General features: G+C 34.0%; 1 protein-coding gene across 4 annotated transcripts in view; it reads right to left on the bottom strand.

The window, feature by feature from the left end:
- The window catches only part of LOC149485357 (uncharacterized), a 50,799-nt gene continuing 24,070 nt past the window's right edge, over positions 1-26,729 (bottom strand). For 2 of the 4 annotated variants that reach the window (XM_089700157.1, XM_089700158.1), the window contains exons 2-8: positions 25,401-25,688; positions 10,046-10,124; positions 2,738-8,077; positions 2,495-2,661; positions 2,175-2,386; positions 1,894-2,084; positions 1-1,750 (exon numbers count right to left, since the gene is read on the bottom strand). In XM_089700157.1, coding sequence (XP_089556283.1) covers positions 1,526-1,750; positions 1,894-2,084; positions 2,175-2,386; positions 2,495-2,661; positions 2,738-8,050 — 6,108 coding nt within the window. In that variant the 5' untranslated portion in view covers positions 8,051-8,077; positions 10,046-10,124; positions 25,401-25,688 and the 3' untranslated portion in view covers positions 1-1,525. Of the gene's footprint in view, positions 1,751-1,893; positions 2,085-2,174; positions 2,387-2,494; positions 2,662-2,737; positions 8,078-10,045; positions 10,125-25,400; positions 25,689-25,796; positions 25,917-26,729 lie in introns of those variants that run through there. The other 2 variants (XM_089700156.1, XM_089700159.1) reach the window with 2 other exon arrangements.

Raw genomic sequence — 26,729 nt, 5'->3', positions numbered from 1 at the left:
TTCAGTATGATTGTTCGCTTTATTGATTTTTATTTATTTTACCAACAAGAAATATCGTGTCATTAATCATTATAATACTTATATTAAAGGTAAATCTAAGGTCTAAGCCTGATAGTTATTACACAAATTCAAATGTATACAATCGTATAAAACATCAATTACATTCTATGAAATTTCTCAGCATTATCCGCACGCAACATTACCCTCCTAATAATAGTTCATCACAGATTTATCGTGTACTTCTTAGTTTCTTGTCTCCATAAAAATTATAGGGCGGAACATGTGTGGTCTAATGTGTAATGGAACATCCATTTGTAATCTTTTATAAAATATTGGTAAAGTCCTCATAGCAAGCTAAATTGTTTCAATAAATAAATTATACATTTGATGCCAGCTGTTATTTATCATTGATTTCTTTTAAAATAATTTAAAAAATAATTTGTTTATCTTATGTACATATTATCATTTCGATATGCATAATGCATATGCTATATGAATTCATAATTTACCTATTTTTTTATTGGACCGTAATATAACTAATAATAACAACACTACTTTAATATTTGTGGAATAATTGTACAGAAAATAAATATTACACGGCAAAAATAGCAAACTTAACAAAGAACAAAAATATAGCACTTTTAAAAAAATGACTGTGATAAAAAGTGGTCTATGATTTTTAGGAATTATAATTTGATATATTATATAATATTTTAAATTAATTTTTATTATACTATGTTCCTAACAACATTGTGATGTTTATGAGTAAAACCACTGGGGCGTCCCACCGTCATATCATTCCTAGAAGAAGTTGAGCAAATTATTTTGTAAGTAGTAGTAATGTAGTATAATAATAAAAACAAAAATCTCCACATAAATTAATTACGTCACTAATATACATAATATCAATCTGCTCTTTATGGTGGTTTTCGCTTTAAATACACATAAGTATGATATTCAGTTTTCTAAAAGAAAATAGAATCAATTCAACGATTGTTGCGAACGTTAATTCCCAAATCTTTCATAGAAATTCATCTACTACGCGTTCAACACGCACGTATACTATTGCACAATCAAATCTAAATTATGCTAGTCTTATAATTAAATTAGTTTCTGGTAACTATAACTTTTTAATTTCTAAATTAATAACTATTATTCTCGCAACAAATTTTCATATTCAATTAACTAACCGATTACCAAACACCAACATTAAATAGCACCCATGAGAATATTTTACATTTAAAGCGACATTTATTATTTACAATTGCGATTAAATTTACATTATATTTACATTATATACAATTATATTTATTCATAAATACGATACAAAATATGTTACATCCGACGCAGTCGTATGGGAGGGATACTATAACGGCTGCCTTATAAGTTACATCTCGAATCTCTCAGGATATTTTGTTCATAAATAAATCATCATACATTCTGCTTTACAAGGAATTGTGATGATTTTAAATTTCGATGCGATAATTGACTATATCGATTTAAATATAGGAATAGAGTTTTAATGTCAGCTGACCAGTATTGTTTCAATTTTTAACAGCTGTCTTAGTTTATCTGTGACCCGTATTAAAGCGACTTTAGAAGCGCGCACGTTGACTTTCTCTCCAGCACACAGAAGTTGATGGCATTGGGCTCGTTCTAGGAATTCTTGAGTTCGTATTTCACGCAGTAGCTCTTTAGGCGAACCCGAACCACAGTGTATTTGTTTGAGTAAAGATTCTTTTGACTTAATCTGCAAAAAAAATAACAATCAATAACTAGATCGTTTGATGAGGAACCTACTTAACATTTTTATTAGCTTGGATAAAATATACTGTTACTGAATATTAAAAAAGAAGTGGAATGAGACGATAAATTAATGATAAAAATACTCACCTGTAGAATATTGGTAACGTCTTGTAATAAACACCACAATCCATCCGCAGGCTGACCAGTTGCGGTTCGTAGACTGTAAAACGGTGGTAGAGGAGTCTCGGTACATTGAATTTCCATTGTAGCATCTGGGGTCGGCGGTGGTGATGCTGGCGGCGGCGACGACAATGGCTCACATCCAATTTCTTCTCGATCTAAATAAGACCGAAAAACATAGGTAACCATGAAAATCAACCCGCTAAATACAAAATTCCAAAGCAGAATATGTTGTGAATTTAACTAACCAATAATTTCATTAGGCGGGGGGAATCTCCATGGATCAAGGGATCGCCCTTGAACATCTTCTATGTGTAGGTGTATTAGTTTAGCGGCCATCCCTTCTGCTAGTTCTTCAGGCATTTGTCCAGCGTAAGTTCCAAGGATGGGATCCGCACCATAAGATAATAAAAGTCTGATAACTTCTATATGACTATTCTCGCACGCTTCGTGAAGAGGTCTGAAATTTATACAGTTTTAATTAATAAAAACAAAACACTGTGAAGTCAGTTAACATTATTAAGAATATTTGAAATTTGAAGTATTTAATGGAAATCGAAGAAATTACCTAATTCCTCCTTGGGCGGCCGCAGAAACATTAGCACCATATTGGAGAAGTAATCTAGCAATCCTCACATGGCCTTTTGCGGCAGCTACGTGTAATGGGGTAAAACCAGCATTATCTTTTGCTGAAGGATCGGATTCCATTTTTTCTAAACAGTAAGCTACGCAATCCTGTAACAAGATCAACTCATTATTAACAATTCTTTATTTAATATAAATAAATAAGCAAAGTATTATGGACACTTACAGTAAAGCCAAGTCTAGCAGCCCGGTGAAGGTGCGTTTCTCCAATGCTTTTATTGATAAACCAGCCTTTAATCTCTTTTTGGATGTCATGGACGGATTCTGGTGTTGGTTTGGGCGCTGGGCGACGAATTTTATTCCCATTCTCCTCTTTACGTATAACTTTCTTCTTTTTTCTAATGTAGTCGAACCCCGAACTCAATTTTCTTCTACCGAATAAGCGTTTTAATCGCCTTTTTGTAGTACCTTCAGGATTAGCTACGGAACTACTTTCTTCTTTTGAACTATTTTTTTCTTCCGGTGTGGGGCTTTTTTCCTTTTTCACTTTATTTGATATTTCTTTCATTCTTTTGCCTGATAAAGATTTCATGATACTATTTCGTTTTTTTAATCTCATCATTCGCCCTTTAGCATCATTTCCTTTTAAGGATTTAGTACTTCTAAGACCATCTCTGATAGAACTGGACCTTCGTTTTAATTTGTGTTTTAATATTTTAGGCTTCAATTTGGGTTTTGGTTCATTTTCTTTTTTAACTTCAATTGTTGGTTCATCTTCTATACAATCATCTCTACAAGATGTTGGTGGGGCAGAAGCGGGCCTATCATCACCAAATACTTCTTTTATAGTTGCTCTTTGCTTTAAGACTCGACTTTCTGTTCTTGTTCTAGATTTTAGAATTAAGGGAGCAAATTCTTCAGTAGCACCAATTAATCCATCTGTATCTTTGATGAATGCATCTCTAAAGGCAGTCACAGTTTCTTTTCTAAAAGCCCCTAAGTAAAATATATCTTCTAAAACTTTTTCTTTCTTGCCACTTAAATTACCCTTATGACCGTTCTTAAGCAGACCTAAGCTCGGGGTGGGTAAAAGTTCTGTAATATTTGAAGATTTTGATAAAATTTTTGGCGTTTTCTCTTCTCTGTCTTTTGATCGCTTTTTAGAGCCTTCTCTTTTTCCACATCTTTGAATAAGAACATCAACGATAGAACTTCCACTCTTTCTAGGCTTTGTCGAAGATAGTACGGTTGACGTCGAAGCTTCAGAATCGTAATGAAGCCTATTATGAGCTGAATAACTAGAATTTGATTCTAAATCGCTGTCCAATGTAGTTTTTTCAGGACGTCTATACAATTCATCTGTGGCAGCAGATGGTGCGGAAGAAGGTGCCGGAGATAAGGGCATAGGATCTAAATCTGGGAGAGAAGTAGAACCGCGCGTGAAATGAGCATTCGATCCTTTACCAAAAGGACCACCTGAGCGACCTCTTGGAATGGCTATCAGCCTTGTAGGCATCCGTAATGATCTTTTATATCTATAAAGTTCTTCTTCCCAACCTGGGTGAAAATCTGATCCATCGCCGAAGCCAGCTTTCCTAACTGGAGTTGAACTATTACTAGTACTGCTAGTTTCTAATTTTTTCGACGGAGAAGTTTTGGCAGATGTCTTGGTCGTGGATGGTGATTTTTCTTCAGTTTTTGTATTTTTTCGAGTTCTTAATCTGTTGCTTAGAGTATCTTCCTCACTTTCAGAACTAGACCCGTCGTTTACCTCACACTTAATATTTTCTACAGATACTGCTTTATTTTTTGATCTTACTGAGGATCGAGTTGCTTTAGACTTAATAGGTTTATCTGACTTTTCTTTGGTTGTAGAATCTAAAGATTTTCTTGTACTGGCATCGCAACATTCGAGCTTTACGATAGCAGATTTTTCCGATAGATCTTTGAGCAACTGATATTTTAATTGCTCGTGTCTCTCTTTTTCTTTTAAAATTTTACTTTTAATCAATGGCTCGTCGTCATCCGTTGATTCAGACTCTTCTTTTATAGTTGTTTTCAGCGGAACGCTTAAATCTTTTTCTTTCTTTATTGATATAGATGGTGATGATGTTGATTCACCTTTACTTTTATGTTTATTTTTATTTTGAGTTTTGCTTTTTATAGGTTTTTCGCTATGCCTATCGGCTTTTTTATCAGGCTTACTTTTTATATCTTTTGTATCTTCCTTGCTTTTTACCATTATTTCTTCAGGTACTTCACTTAAACTGGTACTCTCTTCTTTTTCTATTGGTTCTTGCTTTATATTAATTAAAGGTATTTCATTTAAAATACTTTCTGAAGTATGGCTGCCATTCTCGCTTATAGCTTTGCTATTTTTTAATTCAAATTCATTACTATCGAATGTATCGGACTTTCTAGTTTTCTTTTTATGACATCCAGATTTTAATTGTTCAACAAAACTCTCACAGGCAGTAGCCCAATCCATGTCCAAATCGTCGACACTTTCATTTTCTATAGGATTGTTATCATGAATATCAAGGTTTATTTCACTTTTTATAGACATGACTGCATCTTTTTCTATTTCTTCTATATTCATTGGTTCTGATTTTACTTCTGCTAAAGAGACTTCGACATTTGGTTTTTCATTTTTTATGACAGATTCTAAACGTAAATTATCCTCACGAATTTGATTAAATAGATGTTGTTTCTGGGATTTTGGAAGAACTTTTTCCTTATCATTATTGTTGAGTTGTGTACTTGGACGTGATTCTAATTTAATAGAATTGTCTTGTGATGGTGGCATAACCTTGAGTTCAGCTTTAGTTCTTATTCTAGATGCCACATCACTTTCAGGCGATTTACTTTTGTTGTCATAGCTATCAAATCGTTGATATTCTGAATCACATGGTATAGAATCTATGGCTTTGGGCATTTGTATGTGATTACCTAAACTTGGTATCACTTTATTTTGAATAACTTTGGACATATTTTTGTTACATGCCTCATGAGCATTGTCTTTAGTTAGGTCCGTTATTTCTATCACAGAATCATCCACATCATCTATAACAATGAGATCAGGAACTGATGTATTAGATTTAGCATTTTCTAAATTAGCAGACTGTCTTGTTTCTAAGCTTATCCTTAGAAGACTGCGAACATTTTTATCTGAATGTTGAAAAGTACCTGGGGTATCTACATGTTGAGGAAGTGTGTCTCTGCCTGGAATTTTTTGTATTATATGTCGATTCGAGAAATACTTATCTTGGTAGTGAGCATGAAAATCATTTACCTCCCTTGGCGTTTCTGTCGGATATGCGCTTCTAGAATAAGCTGGATTCACATTCACATGACTATCATGATAAACGTGTACGGGATGTTTGATGTCATGTTGATAAGTTTCAAATCTTTTATGACTAGTGTAGTCGTAAACTGGACGGCTCATCAAATCACGCTGTTCCCTAGCTGATTGATTAAGCCTTTCCCCTCGACTATCAGCTGGCCAAGCATCACGTCTGGGGATTTTTTCTGGAATGTTGCTAACAGCGGGTCCTGCTATACGTTTTCTCTCAATGACTTTGCCATCTTCTCGTATTCTATCATCATTCAAAGGTCTGGTAAGATCTATTCGAGGAACATAGTCGTTTCGACTTATACTTGAACTACTGTACTTTGCTCGTTCAGAATAAACTTGGTGACGAGATTCAGTAGGATAATTATCACTTATTAATCGAGCACTCTCATACGATCCATTATATCGAATAGGTGAGTGACATTGTTGAGAAGCTGCCCCATATCGAAGTCGCTCCCTATATTGCGCAAAATCAGGCGCAAAATCAACTTTATGCGATGAAACTAATCGATCAGTCACTACATGTCTATTATTTGTTAATCGAGGTTGCAGTGGTAAAGATTTATTTTCCATTGACATGGAATCAATAACATCATCTTGAGTTGTAGAAGAGTCAGCCGAATTTTTTACTGTTTTCACAGAGAGATCTAATGGTGACTCTCGCTTTTGTTTAGTTTGATTCATTTCGTTTACTAATGATGTAACTGAAACAGTCATTCTTGCTTGTTGATTTGGGTATCCAGATTTAATAGTAGAACGAGACGGAGATGTCTGTATTTGATTTGTGGCTGTGTAGGCATAGTTCGTTTTCGGCGCGACAGCTGGCCGATATGGGGGTCGCACGGGCACCGACGAATTGTTTTGAACTATCGGAACGGATGCACTTTGATGATATCTTGTTGAAGATGTAGAAGGTGCAGGATAATGGTAACTATTTCTTGAATCTAAAGGTACACTTTTATTAATATAATCTACGCGACCTTGAATTCTTGAATCGTGTAGATGTGGTGGTGGTATAGGCGCAGGAGTGCGATCAGATCTAACGGAATAATGCGAGCTCATTGTATCTGGTACATTATGTTTATATGGTAAAGGTTGGATGGGTTCCATTCTGTGATTTGTCTTATGTGGCAAATTTGACGTAGTAGGCCGATATCCCGAATACGTATGTTGGGGATCGTATTTTCTTTGAGGTAATGATGGATGCGTCTCAAAATGTGAAGTACGCGGGATGGAGGCTGTGGTTTCACGACGCTGTGGTAATGTTGCATACATACCACCAGAAGATGTAATGCGTTTAGTTGGAGGCAATGCCTGAGGATGATATATTGGTGGAACGCGATCGTTATGCGGTGGTGGCGCTTGTGGCTGCATAACATACCTTTGCGCTGTTGGACTAGAAGCACTAGTGTCATTTAAACGTTGAATAGTATGCTGTGTCATTGTACTGGACATACGTGCATAAGTTTGAGGACTTTGACGTAAAATTGTTGATGGTTGTGGGGATGCAACTATAGGTCCGTGAGAGTTCCTACTACTGTCTGCTATAGACGTTTCATATTGATAGCGAGGATATGGATCTGCTGATCTACTCGCAGGATATGGATCAGGTGGGCGTCCGGACACAAAATCTTCGATAGGTCTTATTGTCGGAGTTTGACCTCGATGTACCGGAGCTCGATATTGTTGAGTTTCTATTGGTTCCGGTGCCTGAGGTGGTTGCAACGGAGCTGTCGACGGTGGCCTTGCTGGCGAAGGACAGGGTGCCGCGGGTGCTGGAGCTGGCGACGGTAATGTATGTGCTGTCGGTTTGCGTATAATATGAGAAGGTGGTGAAATAGCGCCAACTGGTTCTTCTTCATCTTCGGGCTCTGGCTGTTCGCGTCGTTTTTCTGCAGCTTCTCGCATCACAGTAGCCTTATGTATTATATGTGGTTCGGGTTCTATTGGTTCCGAAGGTGGGCGTGGAGGAACTACAACTGGTGTTGGTGTCGGCGTAGATGGCGGTGCCGCAGCAGCGGACGGTGGGCGCGATGACGGTGCTGGTGCCCCTGACATTGCTGGAGTGCCTTCTTCTGGCGGAGTTCCCGATGGCCACATGGATTGTCCTGAACCTTCTTGAGCTTTTGGCACTCCCATAAAATACTGGCGCGTCCCTTCCAGAACATTGTTGAAAGAAACATCCATGCTACGATTTCCGTTTCTGCTGGAAACCTGAAAAGGATAATTTTCCAATTAGTAAGTATATTTGCGTTATACATCTTATATATAAAATTCTCGTGTCACAATGTTAGTCTGCATACTCCTCCGAAACGGGTGGACCGATTCTCATGAAATTTTCTGTGCATATCGGGTAAGTCTGAGAATCGGCCAACATCTATTTTTCATATGTACCACGGGCGAAGCCGGGGCGGACCGCTAGTATATTATAATAAAATATAATAAGGTATTAATTGATTAACTATTTTTAGCATAGAGTGCTCGTATATTCGAGAAGACTACCTAACATTAATTAAATATTGAAATATAAGCACATTTATTCCGTTTCGTCGAAAACTTTTCGTAACACTTAGTCAAGTGCATATTAGTCAAATATAATATAGTTGAGTGAGCGATGGGGTCGTTACCCGTCGGCTGCCCTTGAGCGTTCTTCGCCCTCGGTTCGCCGCCCGCCACCGACAACGGCAACCTCACGCACAATACGCACACCCACTTATAAATATTTTCGCGTGAAAACTTTTTACTTGTGATAAATACTATTTTTTATTGTTCAGCACCGAGTTTCGTAATCGTAGTATCAAAAGATATTATCGAGAAAGCTTATCTAGCTATATATAAAACTTATTAAATCCATTTTCATTATTAGTTCTGATGAATGGTTTAATCAAATGGATACTCTTATAAACGCATGTGCACTTATTTTCTAAACAATCTAAAAAAAACTGAACTTGACATCTCATATTGAAAGATCACGTCGAAGTATGGTAAATTTCTTACCAGCGGTGACGACGGATTCAAAACAGTTAATCGTATTCATTCTACAGTTCTATACTCTCCAATCTTTTTGGTCGGGCTGAAGTTAGGCATGAGTCGATTCGTACAATGTAAAATATTCATTATCCCACGGAAATAAGAACTACTATCATGAGCAAAATGACAGTAATGCCAACTTCAGCCCGCCTGTGAAGTTCTTTGTGCCTGTGTTTACGTAGTTAATTTATATTATGATTTAGATTGTTTATGTTTCGTATACGTAAATGTTCAATATAGAATTTCACACGTGAAAACATTTTCTGAATAGACTATACATAATATAAAATGCTCATTATTTTGATATTTTCCAAGTTTGAATATCGCAACTAGACTAGTAAATGTAATAATAAATCGATATACAGAAATAGAATCGTATTAGTCTTGCTGTATTGTATTACCATCTATTAAATATTTAATTATGTATATCTATTCTATTAAATATTTAATTATATATATATTAATATTACTGAGAGACATGTGACGTACGTTATTTTGAAGAAACATAATATTACTTATACCTACCTACTCCTTAAAAATCAAATCAATCACTTAAATTTCACTCATACATACCTCCTTTATTAATATTATACGAATTTTTAAATATCTCAGTAGGAAATTGCCGCCTAGCTCATGAAAGCAGTGATATAATCTGATAACCTGCAGCTTATCTGACCTATTTTTAAAAGAATTCCAATTCTTACTGCTCGAGCTCTTCGTGATACCGGAAACTGTTGCTAACGTCTACGCATTCGATGATAAAGATAAAAATAGCCTAGACTCAATCCGATCCATGTATAAGTTATATTATCTTGTATCCTATCAATTGGACCAGTATCACAATATCTTCTTACAGTGTATTTGTATCATCAAACAAACGAATGCTTATTAGAATGAGTGACTCCACTATGTCAAAATCTTTTAGTGTAAACAGGCGTAGAGCATTCTTCCGTTGTTCCCAATGCGATTGAAAAGATACTGTGCAATGTACTGAACAACACAGAATACGAGTTTTCGTTTACACTAAAAGATCACGAGAAAATACTATTGCTCTAGCTCTAGCTCTATGTTTGTTTGATATAAATGCACGGTTACAATTTCTAAGTAGAAAATAAAATTATTCGTTAGGAATAAAGTAACAATAAATATTACCTTCACGACGGCTACCCTGCTTGGTGAGAAAGGAAGCACCCGAGTTCGTTCATTTCTCTGTTTACTGGATCAACGCCACCTGGAAGAATTAAATTATTTCTTTAATGACATGTCTTTCTCAATATAATTTAATTATTATTCATAACTAATAATAATTGTAGTTTGTCTCTTCCTAAAATGCAGTTTAGTTGACATGATAAAAGTTATATTGTATGTGTACATATTACATTAGTGATAGCAGATTATTAACTTGGTCATTATTATACAGTAATCTGCATTCAAAGTTGATAATTGATAAGCTTGTATAAAAATATTTAAATTTCTCATAAATTCCATTGAACATTGACCCACATAGTACATTCATCGATAAATATACGATTCAGTATATCATGTGAATTGACTTGTAAAGTGCCTTTGTTGAATACAAAATATTACAATAGCTATTCTGTAAACAGGATTAAATATATTACACAACTACTTGAATAAAAATCACACGTTAGATTTAAATAAGCTAGTCTTGCTATCTTGGTAGTTGGTGGGCTGTCTCGGTGTTAAGTTCACAAAATTATTAAAATTCCTTATTTAAGCTCATGTTTGACAAATTACATTCAGTCATTACTCATTATATTCCGAGTAATAGGTACTTGCTATAGGAATGGTTCGTGTTGATTACATAATATGAATAAGTATTAACCCGTATTGTTCGAAAGAAACGCAAAATTTGTTGTTTTTAAAATTTACAACCCAATTTGTAATAGGTATCGTATATCTTGTCACTGATAAAATTTTCTACTTAGGCTTTAGATAAGATGAAAAAAGCTGTTAATTGAAGAGAACAAACAATTTGTAATGCAATTAATTTATGATAATTACATTAGATGATGACTAATTTACTCGGAAATTGAGAACATTGTCGAACCTCGTCAATTCAGTTATAATGGCACACCTTCTAGTATCTAATCAATAATTTAATCCTTTATTTCTGGGAAGGATGTGAATAATTCATTAAGATAAAGTGTTAGGTATATCTTTTTGATCGATAAAACAATATTTGTGTGTGGGTAACACTATTTACGTACATGACGCGGCACAGATGTGTCGGGTCAATGCCCCTAAAGCGCGCGAAACAAGGTGAAACGAAACTTCATATATTTTTTTGTCTTATCTAAAAACTGTGCGAACCAGTAGTAAATATCACTGGAAATCACCCATTTACATTTGTCAAATGCCTATGTATCGTCATTAAAATTATAACAAAAATATAACCATTTCTTTGCCTAAAAGAGTGAATGAACTACATATTTTATTAGTCCCATAAAATAGACGATAAATTAAACTATTCTAAAAAAGAAATAAAGATGACGAATATGTAATTTAAATAATTTAATATAGGTATGATATTACCATATCAGGTCATTAATAAACTCAAGTGGCAATTATATGGTGAAATTAAACTTATATTAATTAATAATTATTAATTTATTAAAATTAAACTTCCCATGATGGTGAATGTCAATATTGTCGCCGATTTTTTTTTTTTTTTAATTTCTCCCAGATATTTTCATTCAACATTTTTTAAGTAATATTCGATTGATGAGCATGCCTGTAAGCTGACGACTGAAGGAGGTATTTAATCTCGTTTTAGAAAAACATTACGAGGAAACGACGCAGACTACGCGACGGTATTGTTTTGAACTTATGTGAAAAACTCCACAATTTATAAGTTATTCACCTTTCTGAAAACCCGATGACGCATAACTTAGCATTATTATGTAATCATTAACATTGTTCCACCAACACATCAATATACATAAGTCTTTACATACAAAATACAAAGCTATACAGACACTATATACCTAGGGCATGCAGAACCGAGTCCGGTTCCAAGTTTTTGAAACCCGGTTCCAAATCGAGCTCAGAACCGGGTAGAACCGGGTTACCCGGTTCTTTTATAATACCTCGGAAAAAAATACGAAATAAAACAAAAGTAAATGTAAAAGTACCTGATGGGCCTTTTATTTTACGCGGCTTGTGTCTTATTTTATTAAATTAATAAAGAAACAAAATTTCAATACTTCTCTTTATTTATCAGTCTTAAAAAAGTACCTTGTTATCATAATATCGCATATAAACTTAAACCTTATTCATCAACTGCAAACTGTAAACCCAATTTTTCCTTTATCTGTGTTATAAGACGTTACTTTTACCAAATTTCAAGGCTCTGTGTTCATGAGAAGTACCCTGTAGGTTTTGAATTCCATGTAAATGTCGAAATTTGTGAAAAGTTTCAGCATTTACGACTGTATCTTTTGATGCGCTGGCTTGTGAGTTTGACTTCTTCACAGCATCAAGGGACCGTAGACTTGAGTATTCGATATAAATTTCAGCTTAATACCAAAAACAAAAACATGGCTGGATCATTATGTGAAACAGTAAAATCAACAGCTTTTCAAATTCACGACAAATCTAATAAAAATATTTCTGTAACCTTTATTATATTTTGTCATTTTCGAAGCCCATTTTTTTTTTGCAAACGATGCTCTAAGACTTGAGCGATGCAAGCTTAGGGTTGGACTTACGATGAACATGACCAAAACAAAGATAATGACTAATAGCACCAAAACCACCATCATTGTCGAGGGTGGGTCAGTTGCATACGTCGATGAGTATACCTATCTTGGCCAAATAGTTTCTTTCCAAGCAAGACAGGATAAAAAAATTGGTAAACGTATTGAGAACGCTTGGAGAAGCTTTTGGTCCATGAAAGAGCTGATGAAAGGAAAGATGCCTCTTTCACTAAAGCGAAGACTCATGGACATGTGCATCTTACCCATCCTCACCTACGGTGTATAGACTTGGTCATTGACTGATCGCCAAAAGTTCGCACTTGGGGTTTGGCAAAGATAGATGGAGCGCAGTATTTTGGGCGTAAAACTTACGGATCGCGTCCAAAATGAGATACTGCGCACAGATAATCGATGTAGCTCATAAAGCTGCTGAGCTGAAATGGAACTGGTCTGGCCATGTTTGCCGAATGTGGAGGAGTTGTGGCCAAAAATTTCCACTTTGTGCATCCCCAACAAGGACAAAAGGCTGCGTGGTAGGCCCAGAACAAGATGGCGGGACGAGCTTGATTCCCATTTAGCAGATTGGAGCAAAATTGCTCAAAATAGGGAGAAATGGATTGAGGGAAGAGAGGCCTTTGCTCAGCAGTGGGACAGCCATGGCTCATAATAATAATAATAAATACAACCGTAGGAAACCTATAGCATCTAAGGTTATAGTTAGGTTATATAGAGCCAAGCTTGAGGCGTGGCACGAAAATTCGCGATGCACGTGAGTCTGACGTTGCCAGAAAGAATAAATTTGTTAAAATAATGCAGCAAAATATAAATAATACTTTATATTTTAATATTTTGGTCGGAACCGGGAGAACCGGGTTTCATATTATTCAGACCCGGTTCTCAAGATCATCAAAAAACCCGGGTTTACCCGGGTTTTTCGGAACCGGGTAAACCCGGGTGCATGCCCTATATATACCTACCTACATGTACCTTCATATCAAAAAGACTAATGGACGTTTTTATTCTGAAAATCGATATGTAGTTGGTACATACAGTTAGTAGAAAGATGAAAGTTCACGAGTTTGTGACCCTATAACGTTCGGAATCGTCGTCAACGGAGCTAATAGTCCGGGATACATCGCCCATTTTTGCAAGTGATTACTATCAAGCTAATTTTTCGTGAGTAGCTTTATTTTGATGAGATGCCCAATAATTTCATGTACGAAACTCTCGATTGTGGTAGCTACCAGAGGAAACAAGGATAAAATATTTTGATTTGATGGTTCTTAAATATTAATTACTAACTGAATGTTTTTTTTTTTGTTCAATCTCAAGATAATTATCTAAATTATTCGAAAAAATATTTGTCCTACAAAATCTATGGTTTGATCAAAGAGTCCCCCTTTCCAATGTGTATCGATAACGAAGTCATCATAAATGATTACTAACCAGCTGATTTTTTTATTTTCACTTATTTAATACTTATATAATTCAACAGACATATTGTCCTACAAATTGCGTAATAAATATTTGAGAACCGTCAAATCAAAATTTTTTATCCTTGTTACCTCTGTAAGCTACCACAATCGAGAGTTTCGTACATGAAATTATTGGGCATCTCATCAAAATAAAGCTACTCACGAAAAATTAGCTTGATAGTAATCACTTGCAAAAATGGGCGATGTATCCCGGACTATAACTACAATACTCTCTTTTTACTATAGGCTCATAACTGGAATAAATAAAATTTTAACCCTAGAATTATTGTCTTCAAAATTAAAATTTTTCCCCTCCTTGTTCTCCATGTCATAAAGAAAACGAAGTTGCAACTAAACATTTTCCAATTCTTCTATAATTTGTGCGATTAATATCAGCCTTTATTGATTTAAGATCCATAACGTAACCAAATTGTTGATTATTAACATATTAGAAAAGCGTCAAATAACAAGACATCCCTTTCAGTGTTTGAACACGTAATTTCAAAGTCCATTTATTTTGACACCCTCCAATACGTAAAGCTATGGTAGACAGCAATAACTGCCTTCTACGCATACATTGGCATTTATTTGGCCCATTCAATAGGGAGAGAGTAGGGGAACGAAAATTATATCCTCTCGTCGCCCTTGCTACAGCATCAAATAAGTAATGTTGGGTATGGGGTGCCATTTAATTGAATTGATAGACAAATAAGGAAAACTGTTTCTTATTTCAATAATCATGTAAACAATGACTAATTTACAAACATTTTTCCCTGTCGGAATGAGATATAAATATCCGTAATGAGTCTCGCAAAAGGGGAATTAATAAAAACATTGAAAAGTTGAAATACTTCCGTGAAATGTATTTATTTATTTATCTAAAGGTATATTATTAATATTAAATATAGTTGAAAGATAAATTATTTCATATTAAATCTTTAGTTCCAAGTAACGAACACTTAATGAATTTATTGTCTTTAATTTAACCTTAGTTTATGTATTCTTATTTAATTAAGATAGTAGTGGTTATTTACAAAAACTCCGCAATAATTAGCATTGAGCTAAACGTTATATGCAAGTATTACTAGACATGCACGTGTACACAATAAAATATGATCTATTTTTGTTGTATAAGTAATATGTAATAAACATAAAATTATATAGCATTTAGCTCTCAAATAGCACACATTGTATCTCAAAGAATATAGCTATTCTAACAAATTGTATTATCTTATAAGTTCAATAGTTACTTTAAACCGTGTATACCGTTACTTTATATTGATTAAATGATTAACATTCAATTGCTGCTAATTAAAGCCATTAAATAAATTGCATCTATAAAGAAGTTATTCCTCATAAAATCTATCTGAAGGTCTTTTCATAAGAAATTTCAGTGAATATAATATTTTAGATAAATAACTTAAGCTCAAGCTCAAGGAAGTATTGGTATCACAAATTAGTAAATAGAATATACTTAAGTGGTTAGACGATTAATTATTATTCCGTTTGTTTACGAAGACTAACAAAGCAAAAAAAATATTTACATTCCACGCGTCGGATTTGTTTTTATAACTCTTCATACTGACTCATAGAACTTATAATTACTATTTTATTTCCCTAAAAGTTAAAACGTTTACAGCATAGTTTGTTGATCAAAATGTAAAGAGAACACTAACAAAGCTGCTATAAAACAAATGCAACGTCGCGGAAGGAATTTTCAAGGCAAGGTCACATCAATTTTACTATCCGAAGCAGACTTTCCGTAAAGTAACCTTGCGTGTCTTTACTCTTTAACGAGAAGATTATATTAAACGTGCAAAATATTATAACGCAATACATACCTACAATTAGATATTGATATCTGTAAAGAATTATTGGAAAAAAATGTTACAATATAAAAATACAAGGTGACCTTATGTCGCGATATGATTTGAACGCCATTTTTATCAAAACTCCTAAAACATACAGCGAAGTAAATAAAAAATCATTTCGGATGGAATTTTTCGGTTTAATTTTAGTAGCACTTACATTTGACAATAAAAACAGCTGGTGTTTTTAAATTAACGATGATTTCGAGTCAGATTTCTCCGATCCGCGGCGAGATGCGCAGGCGCGCCTGTGCCCTACATTCGCGTTCTATTTTTCGATTGAGCGCTCTAACGCCCTCTATTATTAGATCCGCATTGTTTATTGAGGATGGAAGACTTGCATAGTAACTTACACTTCCTGTATTCGCCGCATGTATCAGATTAACATTAATAAGCTATTGTGGTGGCCATCGGCCTTTGTAATATGATATAACATTCTCATTTGTACACATTTATTTAGGAAAAGCATTCGATGAATAACTATTGCTTATCTTAAAGCCAGATCATACAAAATCGATTTGTCTGAATGTAAATAGGTCGTGATAAAATACCTGAAGAATCTATTTTAGGAACTGTAACAAGCCGCGCTCATTTGGAATGTCTCCAACGTTCTATACGAGAATTCTGATGTTGTTTACTTTGCGTTGTCGTCCTTATCAAATTTATGACGTTAACTTAATAAATTATCGATAGTAATTAATTATCACGTTCCCGGTTCCTATTATTTCATAATATTTATGTATAAAAATGTGACAAATTTCGTCATTTATAAAAGCATTTGTCACACAATTGTTTACAATGTCTGCAAAATGGTACCATTATCTATGAATAAAATGGTGCATTGCAAATCAGCCAATCGTTTCCTGAGTGAAACTTCCTCTTTTCCATAACCGTGAGTCGAACACCATCTCAACGAGCCGCAAATGAGCGAGCTATCGTGAGTCGATTGTGACACGCAACATAGTCGTTTTCCTTCCAGTTTGTAGGCTACTAGGTCAATAGCTGGTTACAAGAGAATAATTTTCAAATGCCAAACCGGTTTGTAAGTTACATCAGAAGTCGGAGCCTAAAACGAAATAATTGCATTGTTCATGCCAGCAAATATCGACGAATATCGAATAAAAACTGAAGTGGTTTCAGTGACTACTATTGTGTTTATATCGGGAATAAAGCTATTCACGTGAATAGAGGTCGATTATTCTTTAGTTAAATACCTATTAACTAATTAACGACTACGTTAATCGATAGGGATACAAAAAATCATTAGTGTCAGTCAATAAGATAGAGATCGGAGCTGTGTAAATGAAACAAAACTCGTTAGTAGGTCAATGGGTCAATGTCAAAGTACTGCAACGTGCACGAGGAGTAAAATACAATTTGTATGCACATAATATTGTTGAAAGGCTAAGAAAATTCCCTAGAAATATTAGCATTGTTTTGCATTTGTCTGAATTTAATTCTTATAAAAAGTATTGAAGTACAACACGATTATAAACAAGTATCACAGATAACAATATACCTACTAGAATTTATATTTTAAAACATGTTGTTCCCAGCAAATAATTAAAAAACATATTTTTGTGTACAAAATACACAACTTTTATAAAATAAGTGCTAGGTAGATAAATATCATACTCGTACTTCCAGGATAGGATAAGTATTACTCGAAAATAGAAGTGTTTAATTCTATGAAATAAATTACGTCACAGTGTTTTTGTGGATATCAAAACATTTGTATTATTTTCCATTATCAATTTTTTCCAGTAATACTCGCGCACTGAGTCATAGAATTTCATATTTCCTAGATATAAATCGATCTTACATTAATTTTACATGCTTAGATCTTACATGCTTAGCAAAAGAAACAGATTATGTTGTTTATTTATTTACATACGAACTTTTTTCCTTATAAACCAACATATTTTAGTTTTTACTATCGAGTATGCTTTGTTTCCTAAGTTTGTTTCTGTAAATGTCAAGATAAATCGACGTAGTTTTGGAAATTGTACATGTGTTTCCTTGTATTACTAGTTCGTTAAAATCCTTGAGTATACTAAATTCAGTCGTGTTATTCGTAGAAAATAGAAATAAAAAAAAAACTCAATGAAACTCAAAAAAATTCACATCAATGTTTTTTTTACCAGAAACTAATTTATGTTATTGATAAAGAAGTTTACAATAAAAACTAAAAATAAATAATTTTACCGAAACTATGATTCTTGAAAGCGCAATATAATATATACCTATACCTAATTCTCGTAATTTTCCTTCGTTTCCATAACTACAAAACTATTTCATTAATCTTAATAAATATCGAAGCGTAAACTTATAAAACATTGGAAATAGCTGGCACGAAACGATTTGTGCAAATTAGTTTCGATGGATAGGAGTTTGCGGAAGTGGCGGTGAAAGTGAGGTGAAAGCGGCCAGCAGCATTTACCTAATCGCAGGCGGTTACATCACGTTGCAAATGTGAAAGTCAATGTTATAGCCGATGATTGTACGACACTTACATTGTAGGTCACGCCTGATGCATCATTGTTCGGCTATGCGTCGCTATTTGTGAGAAAAGCAGCGATTTACTGAGAAAACATTGGCCATAAGCATTCGAGGAAAATATTTGACAACATCGACTGTAGGTTGTTTTATTTTTAGGACTCATCATTTTTCGAGCAACTGTTTAGACTGGAATTTTGTACGGAGAATTCGTGATGATTTCAATTTTGCATCGTGGGCTTAAGAGGAGGCTCCCTACATAATTTCTGGCACTGAGAGACCGGTTAGACCGCTACGGTGCTAGACGCTAACACAGCCGTAATAAAGTTGAATATCGCGTGCGTTTTCTTACTGTTAACATTTATTTTAGACATACAGTCCAGGTAAATCTTTAAATAATTTGGAAAATCCAAAAGTGCACGCCTCATTTTTTTTTTTTAATAAATATTTATTAATTATTATTTTTGTTTATTTAATAACAATTAAACCACATCGAATCAGACCCTGAAAAATGAAAGGGTTCTATTCCTGAGCATACTCAAGCGTAAGAGAAAAAAAAAGACTCGATTAGTAAAGTATTTCGGTCGCTATCGTGTTAACAAGAAAAAGGATCCGCACATACAGACACACGGACGTCCAAGACAGAACTTTTTTAAACTGTTTTTTAACTAGTTTAAATAACAAAAATGACATCAAAAATATCATGAACGTTAAAAATAGTGTTTTTTCTTAATATGTGTGGGTATGTATTATCTTACAAGTGCAATGTATGATACATAAAGACATTTTAAGTTTGAAAAATCAGATGTTTTGGGCGAAGTGACAGTAGTACCCACCTCAACGCTTCGCTTATGAGGCGTGCAAAAAATGTGATAATCCTTAAAAAAGGCATAATTTTTTAATAAAAAATGAATCGAGCGAAAATGTTACAATTACGTAACTGTCTTGTACATGGAAAGAAAAAGACCCAATTAATCATATACTAAAGTTCCATTTTGATTGTATGTGTTGTTTCAGAATATTAATGCAAATTCACATAAAATTTAGAGAGCCTCCTATTAATGAAATGTTTGAGAGATTTCATATAATATTATAATAGGTCTATCAGCTATCAAGTTAGGCATACTGAATTTCTTGGCATTTTTCTGACTAGCTTTGAAATTATTATCATACATTTTTAAGAAATTATATTTTTAATTTTCTGTTTCTATAGCTGACGTAGTTTTATGTAAGTAAAACGTAAGACCTATTGACTTATTGAGGATAAAAATATGATAGATACGCCAAAAATAGCTTTTTATGTGTAAATCGGAAATTCCTTTCACATTAACGGTGGACTTGTAAAGAGGACATTCTGACGTAGTTTCAATAAAATTAACCGGGTTATGATCCTTTAGCATTATGATTTCCGCATAGCAATTGCGATAACAACTAATCATCGTATTAGACTCATGATTGTGTAACAAAGGGTTAACTTATCGGAGCTGATAATGGCGCTTGTTTTGTGAATTATACATTTAAAAATATTTAAACCATATTTCATGTGGCTTTTTCAAGGCTACACACAACTCTTCTTTAGATAAATCCCTGTATAAATACGTGCTCGAAGTATAATACATTGTTCTTTAAGTGCTCGTATTTATTTTATTTAGGAACAATCTATTTTTTTATATTGAATAAAAATTACTATTTGATTTTGATTTTAAGCTTCATATTATGATGCGTATGATGTATACGTAGGTATGTATTCTTTTAATGAAGATAAACATCCGTGTCTCAGTTATTGACAATAATGCTATCACTGTAAAATAGTTCAATGTGCTTCATAAATCACGAGTAATAATAATGATAAGTGAATTTAGACGGTTAGAGAAAGCGGTGGGGATATCTAACGGGTGATAGCCGGTATCTAAGTGGGTCGGTGCATATTAACTAGTGCAAACTGCTCTTATCTAAGTATTTCGTTTGTTTGTTTACATTGTTTCTAAATGTCTAACTCGGAGTAAAATTTTGTCCCAACTCGGATTATTGTTAAGGGTTCGTAAGTTCGTTAATTCCTCTAGAATATAGATTCTTAACTTACGTTTGAATTTTACGGAAAATTTATTGCAAATTTCTTGCACGTGACTATTATTATTGATTTTATATTCTTTAGAAGCACTTCTTGAATGTTGCCATCAATGTCATTGCTTAGGCTACTTGGTATGGTATGACTGCCTAAAAATCGATTGCCAGAATTTGAAATAGGTCAAAAAAAGAAAATATAAAACGCAATAAATGCTTGAATATACTCTGCTGATTATGTATGCTTTCAATCCTTGACCCTAATAATAAAGATAATGACTACCTATCGTAAGACCAATAAGAAATTGTTCTAGTTTATAATCAATGCCTTCAATAGTGGTCATTGGCACATATCGCGAATTGTTTGATAATTATATCTGCTTTAAAATTGTTACAAGTTTATATGTTTTTGTTACATTTACACGTGTTATTTGGATTACGTTTAGAAATGTTTTTTCATCGACATAATGTTTCGGATCTCGTCAGATAATTCGACGTTTGCCTCTTAACTAAATAACGAGCGTCTTCCTTGTTTTCAATTTATAGGTGCTTGTGGCTGCACGAGCAGTCAGTTACGGTACGATTATTGCATGTTATGATTTTCGCAAATTCCAAACTTATTTAAACCTGAAGAGCTAATTTCCGTTAACAGTAATTAGGTACTATGCTATTAACCTGTTAGTCCAGAAACGTAAGTACCCACTGTATAATGAGGTATATTTAATCCTCTTTAAATTTTAAATAAGTGTATGCAATATTCAAAATAACATAGATTAGTATCGTATTTGCATTTTGAAATACCGTAGCTATTTTATTTGTAGCATTTCAAAAGCGTATCTATCTTCTAACTAAAAATTAGAAACAAAAATTAATTTAGAAACATTTACGTAAATACAACAATCGCAAGTCGCTAAACCCGGGCCCGCGCCAATGTGGGGAATAACTTAAGCGTCTCATTCACTCCTCTCGAATGTTAGTGCTAAAAGGCAGTTTTCAATAATACTAAGCAATTTTTTATAATGAAAACACTAAGCAGCAAGTAGGAAACGCTGGCGCGGCTTGCAAGCGTGCCTTGACCCACTTAGGGCTATATCTACCGCGCTCTCGCAACCACAAGTTCGCGATGAGATCATTTAATCGAGCCAATTTGTAAGGGCATTGAAACTTTCTGGCATATCAACCCGGCCGCCATTTTGATTTTTTTTCAAAATCGCGGCGCACGATTAAAGTTGTATGCATGGATAGAGGATACATAGACAAACAAAAAATGTCTAATATCATAGTACCCTAAAGCGTCACATTACCGAGATATTTGGAGGTAAATATTCACTTATGAGTACAACGACAAACACTAAAAATTGACTTATTACGTGTCTATATGCATAATATTATCTCCAAATAATCACTCCCAGGTAGATTATTATTAATTAACAGTTTATTGGAAGAAAGTAGGTACATTCATTACATAAAAACATACATACATTACATAAAAATGTAAGTAATGTAATGAATACCTAATTTCTTCCTGTAATAATAATAATCTACCTGGGAGTGATTATTTGGAGATAATATTATGCATATAGACACGTAATAAGTCTATTTTTAGTGTTTGTCGTTGTACTCATAAGTGAATATTTACCTCCAAATATCTCGGTAATGTGACGCTTTAGGGTACTATGTTATGAGACATTTTTTGTTCGTCTATGTGTCCTCTATCCATACATACCACTTTAATCGTGCGCCGCGATTTTGAAAAAAAATCAAAATGGCGGCAGGTCGATATGCCAGCGTCCATACAAAAAGTTTCAAACCCCTTTGAAGAACATATCTATAGCGGAAGAGATACAGTGGATTCCGAATCTGGCTGTACTTTATAATCTATACTTATAATAAATCTGTAGAGAGGCCAATTCTGTACATGAAATATATTTAAAAAAAAACTATGAAGGGGTGATAAGGGATCGCTACTGATGCCAAAAATGCAATCAGTAAAATTTTTGTCTGTCTGTCTGTCTGTCTGTCTGTCTGTCTGTCTGTATATTCGTTATAGAAACAAAAACTACACGACGGATTTTAACGAAATTTGGCACAATTATTCTTCATACTCCTGGGCAGGTTATAGTAAAAGAATCATGTAAATCGGTGTAGAAACACCAAAGTTATACATGAAATACGCTATAAGTCATCGCGCGTAAATTACATGCCATAAGGATTATTTTTGTGTATCAGTTGCCGCGTTCGACGCGCTTCGCGGCGGGAGCTATAAAAAGGCGGCGGGTCCGCACCCGTTTCGCGTTGTCACGGCATCACGTGTGAACGGATGAACCGATTTCGATAATTCTTTTCTATTATATTCCTTGAAGTACGAGGATGGTTCTTATGTAGAGAAAACGTAAATATGTACCACGGGCGAAGCCGGGGCGGACCGCTAGTCTATAATAAAACAAAACCTTTTACTGTGTTTATCTTTAGGTATTACTTGGGTGGCAATTGGCATTGTTATGTTTTCGTGCGTTTTTCTAGAACAAAATGATGATTGTTCTTTAAACGACTACCCGTTTACGATACGATAGTTAGTGCAAAGTTATTTGACACATCATAATTAATTCTCATTTTATTCAATGATATCGTTGACATTGAGCCTTATCTGTTTATTATTAGTCAATATTATAAGTACTCCTTGCTTTCCGTGTGTTGGTAACAAACTTGGCTTATTTACTTTTTATATTTACATCGACACGAGAAATAGAGACTGCGCGATAATACTAGGCTATTTATTATCTACCTAACTCACACCCTGATCTGAAGCCGTAGTACCTATCGCGGATAAGAGGGTGACACGTAACTGCAACTTTATGTGCATATTACGAGGATATTATAACAGATTACAGAAATTGTCCGATTTAATATGCATTCATAAAATAAATAATAATAATAAACGTCAGCATCTAAATCTGTACAGGAACACGAGGTCATGAAACGCGTCAACTTCTAAGGCACCCGTTACACGCTCAATCTAGAATGTGATCCTTGATCATGATCATTGATCTCAATCCAGATTGACTGTGTAATGTATTTGATTGACGGATCGTAAAATCTGATCAGAAAATATCTAGATTTTTAGAAATCAACGATCTCGATCCTTTGATCGAGATCCAGATTGATCGTGTAATGTAACATGATGTCAAATTACGTCAGTCTGCGTTCGGAGCGCGATGGTATGGGACGACAACACACAGGTGTAACCATTTTTAACAGATGATCAAAACATGCCTCCTTCATCCTGTAGTAATTTGCGTAATCCTCTTCCTCTTCCGTACTAGAAAATTTCATCTAACAAGTTCCAATGTGTATAGATGTTCCTTTTTAGTAGCCACGGTTTAACCCAGCATTTCCTCTTCACGCGTTTTTTCAAATAACAGGCAATAATTATTGCTGCACAAGATTTGTTCTTATTCAGATCTATTTAGTGGTTATGAATGCGTGTGCATTTGACAATGTCGAACAGTGGACTGATATGATCTGGATTGACCATCTAATGTCGCGACGATCCACATAAAGATTCGTCAATCCGTCACCTGACTTGGATCGTGATCTGGATTGAGCGTGTAACGGGTGCCTAAGATCGCTCTCATACATAATTATCATTAGCTGCGTCACAGTTGTCCAACCTTGTTTACGGAGATAATAAAGATGCTTGTATAATTGTCCATATTAAATTGATAGAAAAGTTGTACCCGCGTGGTTGCCGGTTACATTACACAAGGGACTTTCGCTGTGCCACATTCCTGCAGTATGCTTTATAATTAACTCGACATCAATGTTGAGGTTATATAAATCGTTAGTTATAATATTTGTTAGTTATATATCTTGTCTTCAACTACCTACCTACTTACATAATATTGCAGCGGAGATTGCTTTGCTATCTCACTTTTTTTCTTATCCTCTATTTTCTTCTATTGAGGCCAAAATTAACTAACGAATACCTATTTATTTAAATTATTATATCTAATAATACACCACTATAAGCTAAATAGGTGGAAATACTAATAGGTATTTTAGCTACATAGGTATTTTAAACAAAATTAACCTAAGGTTTATTTCAGGCAACCTCTTCGAAATTATTTACGATACATGTGTACAGATATTTGCAATATCTTTTTATATATATCTGAGCAACATTTAAAATGGTACGACTACATACCTACCTACTACTATTTAACAAACTAGTTTTTCGCATTTTTTTAATCCGAATAGACAGATATCTACGCTTGCGCTTACAATTGCTCCAAGGTTGGTAATTTAAAAACCCCTATAAATTTATATCGAAGATTCATAGAAAAGTCGATGCACCTGCAAGATGAGCCCATATAAAGAGAATTTATTATTTCTTCGCGACAGTTTTTGTGGTGCGTTTCTACCTGATGTTTTTGTCTCGTTTTTTATTCCCATATCCCATGTGTGCTAGCCGAGATAAAGTTGACCCTTGATACTCTATGACTTATGATCTTTAGAAGAAAAAAATAAATTATGTTCAACTTTAACCGAAACACTTCATAATTTCGAGTGAAAAGTACTTATGTGGAGTTAATTTAATTATGTAATATAAATAAATGCGTATTTAAATCGTGATAAGTGTTTTAAATTATTATATTAATATTGAATTACCTAACTATTAGTTATAAATTAAACTTTTTGTATTTTAATAGAAATCGATGCGAATCACGGAATTTCCAACTGTTCTCAAACTTGTGACAAAAAGGATACTATTTAAAAAATTATAATTTTATTTTCTATTTTTTATTTTCTTTTCGTTAAAGTATTTCTTCTTACGTACATTGTTTTTTTTTTAACTAAGAATATATATATTTTATTTATTACTTACGATTGCCATGTACTAAAATCCAAAAGTCATTCCAATTTCAAATTATCCACTTATTAACACTTAAAACTTATTTTTATTAACTAAACAACAAAATGTGTCTGTCTTTCACTTCACTTTTGTTTAAAAAATCACTTCAATCCTGTCATATGCACTGAAAACCAACTTGTTTTGTTTTATTGCACAATGCACTGAATTTATCAAAATCAACAAACTATTTAGTTTCAATAATGATTGCACAGAATCACAAGCAGCGTAAGTATCTAGGTTCACACCCAGATCGCAAAGTACCTGTAACGAGACAAAGCAATATTTACTTTTATTACTTCAAATAACAACTTCTCCACATTATACGGAAATTCGTTTATCAAGAAGTACGATTGTGATTTCAACACTTACATTATGAATAAAATTATTGAGAGAAAACAAATTAACTACAACGTAGACACAAATTGTAACGCGGCACACGTGCTAACAGCTCGGTGACCAAACGCTGACTGCCTGGCGGCTGGCGCAATAGGGGAAATCGGGGGAGGGGAGAACAGACGGAGGACATTATATCGAGGGAGGGAGACCGTCTGGTCGACTGGTTGGTCGACCTATTGGTTTGGCACGCACACATATACGATTTATATCTAGGCAGTAGGATTTATTTAACGCCTACAGGCTCGTCTCTGTTGAAAAGACTTACTGCTTAAGCATTTAACTGACAGTTTATAAAGTTTTATTTGTTTTCGATTTCAGAAACAACTTTGAAACAATTCTATCCAACAATTGTAACTAACCTTACGATTCTCATGGCCACGCGCTGAAGCGTAAAGGTCATCTCACAGTATTTCTGGTGAAACATGAAATTAAGCAAATAAATGGCTATTAAAGAATATCCAGAGTTTCGAAATCTTATTTGTTTTATCTCATGAATTATACAGATAAAACACGTGCTGTTGATAACGATAAATTGTTATCGTAGAACAAGTGAAGGAAACGCTACAAACGAAGATAAATAACATCTATTGATAAGTATGACGTGTTCACAAATTTGTATCTTTTATAGATTATAACAAAAATAGTTAGTCTATAACAATGAATCGCGTATAATAATCTAGTTAATTTTGTTTGAAACGACTCAATTAAAAAGCTATTCCAACGGCGTTAAGAAATCCATTATAAGTTGGCGACGTACCAATTAATTATTATGTGTTTAATAACTTTTAAAACTACATACCTATTTATTTATTAATATTTTTAAATGTTGTATTTTCATGTTCACCGTAGTTAGGTACCTATATTCTCAAAGTTTAATTTCTCAATAATTTTTATCATTTATGATTT

This window comes from Colias philodice, chromosome 10, assembly GCF_061535455.1.
Source record: "Colias philodice isolate Cphi_HAF_F1 chromosome 10, ilColPhil1 Martin Lab GWU primary, whole genome shotgun sequence".
NCBI classification, from domain to species: domain Eukaryota; kingdom Metazoa; phylum Arthropoda; class Insecta; order Lepidoptera; family Pieridae; genus Colias; species Colias philodice.
This window is presented reverse-complemented; position numbering and strand designations above follow the sequence as displayed.